The 14,480-nt window shown below is 40.8% G+C and overlaps 1 protein-coding gene across 3 annotated transcripts in view; it reads left to right on the top strand.

Moving 5' to 3' along the window:
• The window catches only part of arhgap29a (Rho GTPase activating protein 29a), a 44,403-nt gene that overhangs the window by 27,386 nt on the left and 2,537 nt on the right, over positions 1 to 14,480 (top strand). For all 3 annotated transcript variants that reach the window (XM_038304299.1, XM_038304298.1, XM_038304300.1), the window contains 16 exons: positions 279 to 351; positions 817 to 877; positions 1,303 to 1,449; positions 3,442 to 3,506; positions 3,589 to 3,699; positions 3,785 to 3,865; positions 4,147 to 4,329; positions 4,454 to 4,591; positions 4,679 to 4,869; positions 6,829 to 6,998; positions 8,777 to 8,905; positions 11,701 to 11,799; positions 11,925 to 12,088; positions 12,814 to 13,002; positions 14,014 to 14,151; positions 14,237 to 14,472. In XM_038304299.1, coding sequence (XP_038160227.1) covers positions 279 to 351; positions 817 to 877; positions 1,303 to 1,449; positions 3,442 to 3,506; positions 3,589 to 3,699; positions 3,785 to 3,865; positions 4,147 to 4,329; positions 4,454 to 4,591; positions 4,679 to 4,869; positions 6,829 to 6,998; positions 8,777 to 8,905; positions 11,701 to 11,799; positions 11,925 to 12,088; positions 12,814 to 13,002; positions 14,014 to 14,151; positions 14,237 to 14,472 — 2,175 coding nt within the window. The remainder of the gene's footprint in view (positions 1 to 278; positions 352 to 816; positions 878 to 1,302; positions 1,450 to 3,441; positions 3,507 to 3,588; positions 3,700 to 3,784; positions 3,866 to 4,146; positions 4,330 to 4,453; positions 4,592 to 4,678; positions 4,870 to 6,828; positions 6,999 to 8,776; positions 8,906 to 11,700; positions 11,800 to 11,924; positions 12,089 to 12,813; positions 13,003 to 14,013; positions 14,152 to 14,236; positions 14,473 to 14,480) is intronic.

Here is a 14,480-nt window from a genome sequence, read left to right as displayed (position 1 = left end):
CTTTTGTCATAAAATTGGATTGAAAAAATAACTGTAAATCAGTCAAATCAGAATCTGCAGGTCAGACCCAAAAGGAAACAGGAAGCAGAGTCATTTTAACATTTAATCCATCTCATAGCTCAAGCAATAATCTATAACTCCCCACTTTATTTGTTGTAATTCTGAATCTTTATACTTTCTTTAAAACCAAAAAGAATGAGTTTTACTGATTTTCAGGGGTAATTTTTCTCCATTTTTCACCCTAAAGTTAGTTTTTATCTTTCTGATTTTTCCTCCAGAGTGTCTGACTTCCTTATGGGAGATGTAGAGAATGGATCGGTGTTGGGGCTCCCCCTGACTAAGAGATGTAGGGTAAGAAAAGTAAATATTTATGTCCGACAGCTGATTCAAATGGGCTCAAGTCTGTTTTAGAAAGGTATCTAATATAAAATAATAATAATAAAAAAAAGAGTCATGTCTTTTTTTACTTTTAAGCCCCAGTTTTAACACCAGGATGTGGCTTACTGAAGCTGAATTGTCTAGCCAGACATGTGAAAGATTACCCTGCAGAGAGCAGAGTTCAGGGGTGAACAAAGCCCTCTCTGGCTGACGCATTTACCTAAATGGCCCTCCTCCGGTGCTACATATTTAGTGTGCCTTGTTGTTTTCCTGCTGGAGTTTTTACTGTAAAAGTGATCTTAGGAGGAAGTGGACTCTGATAAGGATTGTTTCATGCATGTTTCTGGAGCGTTCTGTTTTTCCATGTAGGAAATGCTTCCTTTCCACCCTGCTTTGTATTTATTTATTTTTTTTAAGCATTCTGTCTTTTTCTTTCAGTCTTCTGAGAACCTTTCTGTGGAATCTGGAGGATCCGGTCCTGAGAAAGATGATCCACCAGGTAATTCAAATGGAGGACACAGCTACTGTTCTCCCTGAGCACCAATAGATTGAGAGGTTAAAAAAAAAACTACAGCTAAAAATGTGCAGATAAGTGGTGTGTGAATCACTTTTTATGCAGAGATGCTATTGCTGCTTTATGTTTCTGGGCATATATTTCTACACACTGCTTGTGTTGTTTGAAGGATTAAGTCAATAACAAGCAAACACCTTACTGACCTAATACATGTCTGCTGTCAGTGTTGGTTAGCCTCTATGGTATTAGCCCATATCACTGTTAGCCAAGGTCAGATAGCTTTTTCCCCCCCTGACTCACAGTCCTGGATGTCGCCCTGTAACCATTCATATGGTGCACTTGTAGATCTCATGTTTAGTGTCCGTCGGTTAAACCTATCCTCTTTTCTTCTTTTTCCTTTGCAATCACAGGGCCTTCTCCTCCGGTTCGGCCCGAAGAAGTGGACAGGACCCTGCAGCGACAGGACAGCGGAGTGGAGTCGGTGCTGCTCTATGCCAAGGCGTCGTCCAAGTACACCAAGGAGCTCCTGGCATGGGTGGAGAAAAGGCTTAGTGTGGGTGAGTTAGAAAGAGCACCTTCAGAGAGCAAGGCTGTAAATAAAATATGACAGCATTGATTCAGATTTCTCTCAGTTGTTTTCCTTAAAAATTTTGGTTTTAATGCAGGGATTCAATTATTTAAACTTAGGCCTTAATTGTCATTAAAATTCATTAAATGTGTTTATCGTGGCATTTAAAATGCTTTATAAAAAAAAAAAAAGCTCATTAAAACAATTTCGTCAGATATATTATATCAGATATAACTGGTTCTGCGTGTTTGCATGGAACTGCTTCCTGTCGATCGTAGCTAGAGAATGGGAAAATGTATATTTCAACAAAAATGGCTGGAAAACAAGGAATTCTGGATATCTGCAGCCTGTCGACTCTAAAGATGACAAAGTATTATATATATATATATATTAGGGATGGAACGGTTTATGAAAACTGTCCAAACCGTTCGGTTCGACTGTCTTGGTTCGATTCGCGTGTGTTGCGTTCGGTTCATGCGCGGCTCCTTTTTCTCATAGGCGAAGCGTTTACACTCCAGAGCAGAAGGTGTCGGTACTGCGACCAAAGCCAACCACCAGTAGTAAACAAGAAGAAGAAGAAGCGAAGCAGCTTAGCCGGGTGTAGCAGAAAAAAATCAGTTGTTGTGGCGAATTGTGTCGGTATGACCAGTGGGAAAGAACAGGAGTCGGAAGCAGCACGTTATAGTTCTGCTGTATTGGACCACTCTGCATTTCAAGTGACCTACGATGAGGGCGGAAAGAAAGTTGTGGATAAAAACAGTGTGCAAGCATTGTGCAACATGTTTTGTTTATGCTAACAGCAACACGACCAACACGTCAGACTAACAATCAACATATACCGAACCGAACCGAAAACCGTGACCACGAAACCGTGAACCGAACCGAACCTTGGATTTTGTGAACCGCTCCACCCCTAATATACATATGTATGTGTATGAGAGTCATGGGTACGGGCATTAAATTAGAGTTACTCATTCGTGTATAAACCCTGTAACGTGACTAACTTGGACTAGTGATTGACTGGTTAGAAAATAAAGAAAATCCTACCTTCTTTGTTACCACACACCAGAAGGGGGACCAAGTCATGTTTTTCCAAGTCATGAATAATTCTCACTCAATGAGGAGCCCAGCCTGAAAGTTCAACAGTGTCTGGAAAGTTAGTCCGAAAATGTGACATTTTTTATATTACAAGTTACTTTTGTTAGCAAGTAATACGTCTCTTTACAATATTTCCATCCATGTAAAATAATGTTACTGATTATCTTTTTTGACAATTACAAAATTAACGTCTGTAATAGTTTTTCATAAATACCTGAATCCCACAGGTTTAGTCAAAACTGACAGTTCAGATTGTAACACATTACCCGTCTAAATAACTGTAATAATAATGCCTAAATTTAGTTTGTAACTCTTAGCAGTATTTAACAACTGTTAAAAACCATCCTTTGCCTTGATGTTTTAGAACTGAAGCTTAAAATCATTAAGTCACAACTTCCACTCTGAAGAGTGTTGCTGTAAACATAACCTGTATGGGTTTTTCAGGTTCTAGCCACACATTTCAAGCTGTCAATCATCTGATTTAAGTTGGCGAATGATTTGTGTGTATATCTCCAATTCATTTGTATGTTTGTTGTGTTTGATTCCCTTTCTTGTTGGTGTCGAATGTAATGCAGTCCCAGGGTTTTCCCTCTTGTCAGCACTATTTGGTCAGCTTTATATTTGGTTTTAGGTCCAAACAAAACATTTTAGAGAGAGTCTGAATGAGGGGATTTACTGGAGGTTTGTTTGATATTATCTCAGCTCCAGGTTTGAGTTTGTAGTGTGAGATCTTTTGTTTGTTAGACTAGTTAATGAATGGTTTCAGCTGAACCTACAAAGCCTTGCATTTACACTGTACAGGACGGGCCGTAAAGAGCTATTGATTAGAGCAACAAAAGCAGCCTTCAGAAATGAGCTTGAAATGTTCTGTTCTTGTTTCTAGATATCGAGTGTGCCAAAAGTTACGCCAAAATGGCAGAAACTGCCAAGACGCTTGCAAGTCAGCAGGTGAGAAAATGCTGCGGCGACTCATTTTTGTATCTGATGCATTCCGAGCGCTGACGTTAGGGCTTTCCCTCCCACGCTTCAGGAGTTCATGCCGTTCCACGAGACGTACACCACTGCTTTCAAAAACGACATTGAATACAGTCAGCTGGTACTTCAAACCGCAGCAGTACTCCAAAGCAACAAATTTGTCCAGGTAATCCATCATTTTTATTTTGATTGAAATCATGACTAACAAAGGAAAGCGAGAGGTTCTAAAGACGGAGTGTGTTTGTTCGCAGCCTCTCCAGGCCAGAAAGAATGAGCTGGACAAACTACGGAAAGAGGTCAAAGAGCAGTGGCAGAGAGAGCAGAAGAAAATGGTGAGCTGCTGACTGAGAGTGCTTTGTTTTTATCATGAGGTCATCCAAAGTAGCAGCCGCTTCCCTAACAGTATAACCAGCAGTTGCTCCGATTTTTGCACTCCTTTTGTATTTAAAAAGGGAATATATAAGATTTATTATTGCAAAATGATAAACTCTGTTGCATGTTATATCTAAATTATGGTTTCATTTTTTAAGTAGCATTTTTATGCTACTGATAACTGCAGAGTGCGAGTTCCTTCTCTGCCTGTGAATAAACAATTTTGTTCTGTTTCTGTCAGCAAGAGGCAGAGAGCGCTCTGAGGAAGGCCCGGCTGCTGCAGGCCCAGCGGCAGGAGGAGTACGAGAAGGCCAAGGTGAGCACCAGCCGCCTGGAGGAGGAGCAGATAGCAGGAGGAGGGAGCGCAGCCGCAGCCAAGCAGCTGGAGAAGAGGAGAAGGCTGGAGGAGGAGGCCCTGCAGAAGGTAGAGTGCATCCTCTTTAGATTTTTATTTTCAGTTGATTTCTTTTTCTTCCGCTGATTATCGCTGCAGACAATTATTCATGTTATTTTTAAAAATAAGCAGCTATATGTCTTCATTCTGACAGGCGGAGGAGGCCAGGGAGCACTGCAAAGCCTGCCAGGTTGATGTGAGCGTGAAGAGAGTGGACCTGGCTAACACCAAGAGTGAAATCATCACTCAGATCAGAGAAATGGTCTCCCAGTGCGACCTCACCCTCAAAGCTGTATGTCCAGAGCTTTAATGTCCTGCATGCTGACAAATGGAGAGTGAAATAAAGCAGAATGATTTATCAGGTCGGTCCTCGTTGCAGGTCACTGTCAACTGGTTCCAGCTCCAGCAGGCCCAGGTGGTGTCTTTACCCATCAACCACCAGAGTCTGTGTGAAAACGCCAAGCAGTACGAACCGGGCCAGCGTTACATCGAGTTCGTCAGGAGTTTGCCGGCTGACGGGCCTCGCCTGGAGACGCAGTCGTCGGATTCAACTGTCACTCATAACGCCTGGTGAGATGCCTGACATACCAGACTGAAAATGACAAGCGGCTCCTGTTTAGCCACTGTGTGAAGTCTGGGTGTAACATGATGCCATGAGATGTCATGGTAAACAGTGATGACATTTATTTACAGAGGGAAGTCACAGAGCCTTATCTGGTTACCGTCAGCCAAAGCATCTGCTTTTATCTATCAACTCTAAAAGACTTTTCCATTAATTCAATTCTAAAACAATTATAGGGATGCTCCAGTTTGCTGTTGATGCCAATCACTCATGAGGGTCAATCACCACAATCACATGGAAATCCTACCACTGACTATGTGGTCTGGCGACATTAAACAATAAAATCACCTTGCAGACCCCATGCAACCGGTATTCATTCAAAAGGACAAATAAAAAACCTGCCAACAGTAATAAAATATTTTACATATTGAAAAAATTTTATAATTATATAGAAAGCAGAGAAATATCACAACACTGCCTCCATCAAATGATGTTATGTTAAAAGGAAACATTTAAGCATAAACACAGGCTTCGTTTAAATAAATAATCAGAATTACTCAATCAAAAGTGAGAACATGGCTGATTGTTTTGTTGATGTGCAAACTGTGCAGTTTGAAAGTGTGACCGAGAGCCTCTTGTCTGTGACCTAGAGTAGTCAAACTGCAGAACAAAGGAAAGAAGCGGAGGAGTTAGATTTGTTTTGAGGTTATATTTGTTTCTTTTTTACATCACGCTCATCGAGGGAAGTGAAGGCAATTGTGTTGCATTACCTGCAGATTAATTTTATTTAATTTTTTTGCAGTTAGCCTAGATAACTTCTCATACTCCGTCTAGTGTTTGTTTTTTAAATGTTGTGTTGTTTTCATTGTTTTAATGCATTTTGACATTTCACCTTCCGAGGTATTTTTGTCATCAAAAGACACAAACTACACATCACTCTCAAAACGCAAAAGTTCCACAAAACAGTGTTTATGATTAGCTTGGAGGGGCTTCATAATGTGAAGGAAAGTGGGAGATATACTGCAGGCTGTGAAATAAGATATGCAGATGATCAGTTTTTATTATCTATATGGAGCAGCAGACCACTAAATGAAGGGGACAGTTTGTTTTAAATATACTCTGGACCTCACTACTGGGAAGTGGAGTGAGAGAGTGACTGGAATTGTTTTGGAAAGCGTGAAACAATCGGGGTGGTGGGTGCTTCCTGTGGAAAGGATTGCGGTCAGCAGACACAGAAGCTAACGACGTTGGCTTCCCCCTCAGTTAGCTGAACTTCTCTCATTATCAGGCCCCCATATGAACACACTCAGCTGTCCTACTAATTTCTATAAAGTGTTTTTTCTTTTTCTTTTTTTGGGGGGGGGCTGGTTATTGTTGACACAGGTTTGTGATCACTCACACAAACCCATGCACATACCAGACAGATGGGGAATAAGAGAGCGCTTTGTTCTCCAACCACGACCCACCCCCACCCCTCCCCTTCTGATCCTTCTGATCAAAAGAGTTCAGCTTGGGAGAGAGGAAATGAAACTTTGGAGCATATACACACCCACGCTCCCGTTTACCCACCACACTGCTCCCTGAAAAGCTTAAATATAGACCACTGACCTACTTGATGGTGTATTGTGGGATACTTTGGGGTAACAATGGGAAGCACGGTTTATAGATGAGCTGGACACTTCAGTGTCAGTTAGTCGTCATTATCCAGTAATTGTTTGGTATGTTTGATGTTCTGATCTCATGATATCAGGATTAGTCAGGGTGGATCCCGTCATTGCTGATTGTATTAGCAAACATAATAAGCAGCTGTTTCTTCAGCTGAGGATCTATTAATCTAATTATCACTCAGAGAAATTAAAATGGGTTTGAATGTTTTACATTTTCTGAAATGCTCTAAGTTTTAGCTCACCTTGCTCTACTTAGATTTCAGTTTATTTTATGTTTTGCTCTTTTTTTTTCGGACTCAGGCTGCCTTTAAACAAGCGTTCACTGAGCGGCAGCCACTCGTCTCACAGCAATCTGTCGCAGATGTCCGTCACCTCTGACGTTCTGGGTGGGGAAGACGTGGACGGTCAAAGCAATAGCCAGCACGCCAAAATAGCAGAGAGACGCTCCAATGGAGGCACTGATATCCAAGGTATGCTTCTTTTAACGTTAACCTGAAAAAAATGGATGTGCAACTTTTTTTCTTATTTAAAGGAAAATTCCGGTTTTTAACACTTTTAGCCCATTTTCTGTAGTGTCCAGGATGAAATCGAATGATCGACACCAAAATTTTGACGATTGGTCCTGTCTCTGCTATTTGGCTCATGCAGAATCCCCCCCTGGCTGCTTTAGAATGGCTTCCATTGTGCATGTCCGATAATGTCCTTAAAACAACCTTAAACGTTCTTTTTTTATAATATGCTACTCACCGGGTCGTCAGCGCTGTTCAATGACGTTCCAAAAAAAGTTTCGTGAAGAAAAACCGTTCCTGTCTTGTTTTATTTAGCATTTTGTAAATCCCAGAACTATTTTTTCTGATACATCACAACCGCTTATAAACTTCCGCTTCCCGTTCGAATCTGAAGCGTTGCACACTCCAGACCACTAGTTGGCGACGGTATCCTCTACCGTCAAACTCAAAGTCCAATATGTCCTCCTCAAGAATCCACCTTTCGTATTCCATTTTCAGAGTTTTTTAAAGTGTTTAACAGAGACGTTAGCACCACGACGTCGGAGTACACAGAGTGAAGCAGAAATACTTGGGCCTTGCGAAAAGACTACAACTAAGCGTAAACAGGCCCCTTTTCCGTTTCCGGTGGCGGAGAGATATTGACTATTCCAACAGAACTCAATGGTATTTACAAAATGCTAAATAAAACAAGACAGGAACGGTTTTTCTTCACGAAACTTTTTTGGAACGTCATTGAACAGCGCTGACGACCCGGTGAGTAGCATAACATCTGCAATAGGAAACTGTTACCATTTCAAACATGAAACAGTTTGTTTCATTGTACAAGTTTTCATAAAGAGGTAGCCTTGATTTAGTTTTTGTCTTCTAAAAGATATTATTTATGTAAAAGTTAAGCAGAAAGTATCCAAGCCAATGACAAGGAATCTAGATCTAAAAAAAAAAATCCCTATTCTTTAATGTCATTCTTTAGGCAAAATAAAATTAAAAGCTGTTAAAGCATCCAAGAATGGTATTTGTTAATATACTATATTCAAAACCATTAGTTAGGTCTAATGGGTCACTTTTTGCATTTTTTGATCTAAACTAATCAAAACAAATGTAAGTTGATCATTTCCATAAGCATCATCTGACTCGGTACAAAATATTCAATAAACCAGGATTCTTCCACTAATGTTTAATTGTTGTGCCGTTTATTAAAATGCTATTGCTCACTTTCTCTCTGTAGTGTTTGATGATTGGACTGATCACTGTTTTCTGGTGGTTCAGGTTAATCATCTTCAGATCAATCTTACAGAAAGGTGCTTGTCCAGCTTCATAGCAGAAGGTTGAGCTGCTCTAAATTTATTAGATCTTTGTTTTCTCACTAGAACCACATACTGACCCACAATATGAACAATGAAAACAGCTACAGTATGGTTATGCAAGCTGTTTAGATTAAACTAGGATATCATTTTTAATGAAATGCAGTGGTGACTTTGCAAACCACGTGTTTTATTTAATAATTAACTGTTACAGATGAGAAGGAGACATTCTGAGTCAGAGCTGTTTATTTAAAGAAAAGAAAAAGAACAGCTGTACTTTACTGATATCAGTATCATTGATTAAGGAACTCTATTTACTAAACTATTGACAATCCATCACTCTTCTTTTGTTCCAAATGGACAAATCAGAGGTTGTTTCTCATGGCAGTCACCTGCTTACACTTCATCTTAGTTTTATATTTGTTTTGTTTTTTATAGCACTTCGAATCCAGGGTCCCTTTCGTCCCTGGGCTTCAGCCAGTCAGGGCGGAGGGATGTGCAGCGACACAGAGAGCGCTGGAGGGAGCAGCGAGTCACGCTCCATGGACTCCCCCACTGCAAGTCCAGGTACTGGACCCCCCACCCCACCCTCCCTGTTGCACCTTGACTTAATATTTGAATCTCTTGCTGTCAGACTAAGCTATTGAGGCCATAATTTATTATTTGAAATTGGCTTCCCAGAGAGCCTACTTGCCAAAGAACATGAGGTTGCCATGATGAAATAACAGGAGAGACTCTGCCAATCACAGGCTCTCTCCATGCACCCTGGGGCAGCAGACATTTTTGGTGGAATGAACTTGATGTTCACCCAACAAAGTTACTGTTGTCTCACAATCAAGAGGCAACCTTGGCAACCAAACACTGGGATGTCTCTTTGCTGAATTTTGAGCAACACTAATATGACTCTAATGCTCCCCTGCTGTCAAGTGACAACTGTAATGTAACGATAAACAAATTTGTTTGTTTGTTTTGGGAAGAACTCAGAGGTTTGTTGGATATCATGAGTGAACAAACATCTTAAAGTCATAGGGAAGTCGTGTTTAAATTTCAAATCATTCTGGCTTAAACATGTATATAAATGTACTCTATCAGATTATATTGTCCCAAAATTTAGAAAATCTCTATTTAAAATAAAAATCCTGTCTTAAAATCTGTGTTTTTTTCGTTATCTTAAGCAGGCCAGTTTTTTATACGTCAGCCAATCATATATCAACGGTTATCTGTCAATCAAATTTTTTCGGTCATAGCATCTTGATTCATATGTTGCAGCTAATATATGCTAGCCTGACGTAGTCCGACTCAATTCTAGTCAGAATATGAGTCTGATACTGCTCCATAGAGCTGTGATTATGGGGCGTGTTTCGAACGAACCAGGAAAAAAAATGCCTCTGCACTCAATTGGATAGACCTACAACCAATAAGAGCAACGGAGTGCGTGACGTATGTTAAGCGAGGCATAGTTGTTGTCCACAAAAATCAAAGCGTGCAGTTGCACGCCTAGAATAAAAAGATGAGACTTGATTGCGTTTCTCTGTTCCTCTTTTGAAATTAATTTGCTGTCGATATCTTCTAGAACAGACCTAATAGCAGAATCTACTCACCCAAACTCTCCAGCGGCAGCCATTATTGTTGTCACCCAAGCGCGCATTGGTCACGTGGTTGATTACGTTACTCTTGATCATCTGTCCATCATCGTATAAAGCCCGCCCTGACAATTTGATTGGATTGCCTGACAGTGGGCGATAATACTCGCACTACTATGGAGCAGAGCCAGACCGAACTTCCCCGAACTCAAACCTTGTGGGCGGGACTAAGTTCGGACTGGCACCCAGGCTAAATATATGAAACAGTTGAAATAAGAAATCAGAATCATTTCCTTTCCTATTGAGTTCCATCCCAGTGTTCACGGGGATGGACATCTGTGTCTTCGGCAGGCGTAGAGCTAACAGAACTGGCAATGTTGCGAGGCAAGGACTCAAACATGTACGGCTGTAAACCTTCTACACTAAACCAAGCTTCTGCCGCCCTGGCGTCCTCTTCCACAACAACTTCGTACCCACTTTCCTCCTCTAAATAAAAAATGGATGACGAAGGAGACTCATCCACGACCTCCGACACTAAACTCTCCTCCTCTTGCATGTTTCTGCTGTCCATAGCGTTCCTTGACAGTGTTGTTTCTAAGTCACCAATTTAGTGCTACTTGGTCCCAATGGAATTTCCCATTGGGAACCTACTAGCACTAAGTTGCTAACTGGTTAGCAAGATGCTTCCAAAAAACCGGCCACAACCAAATGTACTTGCGAACCTTCCACCACAACAGTCCCTCCCCTTTGATAAACGACCAATCACATTCACTTTATTCACTCGTTTAAAGTTGGGCATCACTGGGAAGAATTAGGAAATGCAACTGTTGGAACAGCCGCTTCCCTATAACTTTAAAGACTAAAATACATGACAGACTGTCAGACAAAACTGTTATGGAGTTTAAAGGAGTTTGGTTAAAATATTCCAAGATTCCATAAAATGTAATTCAATTAAAACATACTTGATTAATAATATACTTGGAAATTAAACATTGGGTTATAATGGTTTAATCCCTCACCCAGAAATGGAAAGAAAGCATTTCCTCTTCAACCTAAACTGATACGCTGGACGGGGATTTATCAGACGGTAAATCTGGAGGAGCTGTAGAGATCTGCTGCTAGTCTGAAGGGTCTAAAGAAGAAATTCACTCTAGTTATGGAGAATGCTGTTGGATGATGAGACCAAATGGGAATTCTTTAGGCGTATATGCAAAACAGGAAGTGAGTCGTCAAGGTGAAACATGGTAATGGCATTCGGCTGTAAAACACCTTCTAAACTAATCAGAGTTGTTTTTAAGACTGGTCTGTAATAGAAGACCATCTACAGCACCTGAGCCTGGAGCAGAGGTTCTCCTCCCAGCAGAACAGCTCAGTCAAAAGCTTAGGTACAAATAGCCCTTGTTGATTGGTGTGGGTTGGTATGTGTGCATAATCAATTGGGACTCATTATTAAGGATTTGCTCATCTCATCCCCATTGACCAACAGAAAGGTGTAAACGATGTGCTATAAATGTATCCCAGGTTAGAGTTCCTCATTGGGTTCTTCAGTATTATATAAATACGTAATGGTCCCGTTAGCAACCATTAATCAACCTTTGTTGATGCTAATCACCAACATTTTCACAAAGTTGTTTAAGCATCAACGGCTGGAATCCAAAACCTTTCCAGATGTTGCTTTAAAACATCGGATCATCTCCGTAATTTCACTGGGAGCATTAGGTACACATGCGTTCTGATCTGAGATGTGGGCTTACATGTGTGTTCTGCCATTTTGTTCAGGGGATTTCAAGAGAAGGTTGCCTAGAACTCCCTCTACGGGTACCATGTCGTCTGCTGATGACCTGGATGAAAGAGAGCCCCCCTCCCCGCTGGATAACGGTGAGTGAAACCAGAACTGTTTATTGGATGTATTTGGATGTATTTGACCATTTTTATTGGAGAGAGTTTGTTCTTTTTCCTTTTATTTTTATTTTTAAAGCCAATTTTCCCCTTTTCACTCTCAGGTTTAAGTGAGATGATAATAGAGACAGCCAGCACCCCAGGACCATTCAGAAACACCCAGATGTCCAAAGCAGCTCAGACACACAAGCTGAGGAAGCTTCGCGCTCCGTCCAAATGCAGAGAATGCGACAGTCTGGTTGTGTTTCATGGAGCAGAGTGTGAGGAGGTAAGCTCACATTCCTCGCTTTATTTGATTCAGTTTGTTTCTTTTTAATGAACACAAGGAAACCCATCCAGGCCAAAACCTTACTGTTCAGACCTTTTTTAGTAATTCCAGCTCGCTGCATTCAACCTTAGGAAAAAGACTGCCAAAGTCGCACAACAGCTTCTTTATCACCCGCGGGAGCAGAAATTTCAACAAAAAAAAAGCCACTTTCCCCCCCCAATCGAAACGCTTGAAAGGGAGGGAATTAAAAGGAAAAGTTTAAAAATGGTCACATTCTCTCCTTGGAGACCAAAACCGCCGCTTGGTCTCAGTCGGGGGACTGAAGAGGCTTTGTTTGTCTTCTGAAGAGTCCTCTCCATCATCCTTGTGAAGCCTCCATCTGCTGTTGACTTAAGATCAAGTTTCTGTCCATATTTATGAGATACACCAAGAAAGGCAAATAAAGGAGTTAGTGGAAAAAGATTATGTAATGCTGGTTGACATATTGACAGGAAACTGACTTAAACATTCATGTGGCTCCAGTGTTCTGGTTATAAGGAAATCTTGGCTTAAATTTAGGTTCCCATGAAGCAGTTATCAGATTCCTATTTGTAGCTGCATATTTACGCATTTCCTGTTTCTTTTTATTTATGCTTCCTTATAAGAATAATAAGGGAGTTTTAATCCATGGTTTGTTATTGAATCGTTTTATCTTATGGCGTTTTGTTCAAATGTCTGGTCTGCAGTGTTCCCTGGCCTGTCACAAGAAGTGCCTGGAAACCCTGGCCATCCAGTGCGGCCATAAAAAGCTGCAGGGCAGGCTTCACCTGTTCGGCATCGACTTCACCCAGACCGCCAAAAACACCCCTGATGGCGTCCCCTTCATCATCCGCAAATGCACATCTGAAATAGAGAACAGGGCGCTTAATATCAAGGTATTTAACATTTTTGCTTCCAGATATACAGGCCTATCTAGTGTAGAACTATCCACCATTGATACACAATGATTTATTTTTTTATTCTGAAATGAAACATGAATGATAATTCCTGTATTTATAGACAAAAGAATGCAATTTAGCTCATTTTCTTTTAATTTTATTGATTTAATGCTGTTCGGTACATTTTGATGATACAGAATTGATGATGTTATGATCCAGGGCTGTGTCGTTAGAGTGGATTTCAGCTGTTTGATTTGACTAGATTCCTTTTTTATGAGGCAAATTAAAATGGCAGCTCTGTCTGACCGACTGCCCACTAAAACCATTGTGGATGAAATATTCTTCAACTGGTTCAGTTCTAATGTGCTGTAGTTACAGAAAAGAATGGGAAGTTTAGAATCTGCTGGCTTTTCAAGGATTTTCAGTATGTTTCTGCAATTATTTATTTAGAAATATCTTTTTCAAGGCCAAAAAAAGACATTTTCGTTGTTAAATCACAAATAACTCAAACATTGTGACCGCTGCATTACTGAACCAGTAAAAAAGTTTTGCATTTAATTATATAACAGTCCTGTTTTGTTTTTTGTTTTTTTGTTTTTTTAGTTTTCAACTTGAAATGGCCTCAAAAACCAAATGAGCTGAAAAGGTTAAATTATGGAAATCCCTATAAAGTTCAGTCTGGATGTGAGGAATAATCTCTCATAAATAAATGTTAAAAATATTTTTTTAGTATTACTGACTGCTGAAATCCATCCTGTTAATCGAAGATAGGAAATAAACATTAGATTAGATTTGAATACCGGTAATAAGATTCTTTCTTCGCCTCTAAGAGAAACGCATAAGCAAAATGACACACGCCTTGATTTAAAAGTTAACTAAACAGTTTTCAGGTTGCATGGCCTTTCTCTCTGTGTTTTTTAAGCGTTGGCCTCTGGTTTCTCCTTTGTGAGTCATAAAAGGCCGTCCAAGTCTGCCGTGCTGAAAGCGTTTTGTTTTTGTGCTCTGAAGGGGATCTACCGCGTGAACGGTGCCAAGTCTCGGGTGGAGAAGCTGTGCCAGGCGTTTGAGAATGGCAAAGACCTGGTGGAGCTGTCTGAACTGTACCCCCACGACATCAGCAACGTTCTCAAGCTCTACCTGAGACAGGTAGGCTGCTTTCTCACAGCATTTAAGATAAAAAGAGACATGACTTTTGCTGGAATGTCTGCTGATTCCACTTTGTCCTCTCCAGCTTCCAGAGCCGCTCATCCTGTTCCGTTACTACAACGACTTCATCGGTTTGGCCAAGGAATGCCAGAGTATCATCGTGGAAGAACTCGAAGCCCAGCGGCTCAGTCCAGACAGCATCACATCCACCCAGGTCAGCGTGGAGCTCAACAGGGCGTTGTTCAAAATCAAGGATCTGCTGAGACAGCTGCCTCCGCAGCATTACAAGACCCTGCAATTCCTCATAGAGCATCTTCACAGGTAGGAAA

This window comes from Cyprinodon tularosa, unplaced genomic scaffold (genome assembly GCF_016077235.1).
Source record: "Cyprinodon tularosa strain WSP-4 unplaced genomic scaffold, ASM1607723v1 ctg53, whole genome shotgun sequence".
Taxonomy (NCBI): domain Eukaryota; kingdom Metazoa; phylum Chordata; class Actinopteri; order Cyprinodontiformes; family Cyprinodontidae; genus Cyprinodon; species Cyprinodon tularosa.
Note: the sequence above shows the minus strand (reverse complement) of the source record. Positions and strands in the feature narration are given on the sequence as shown.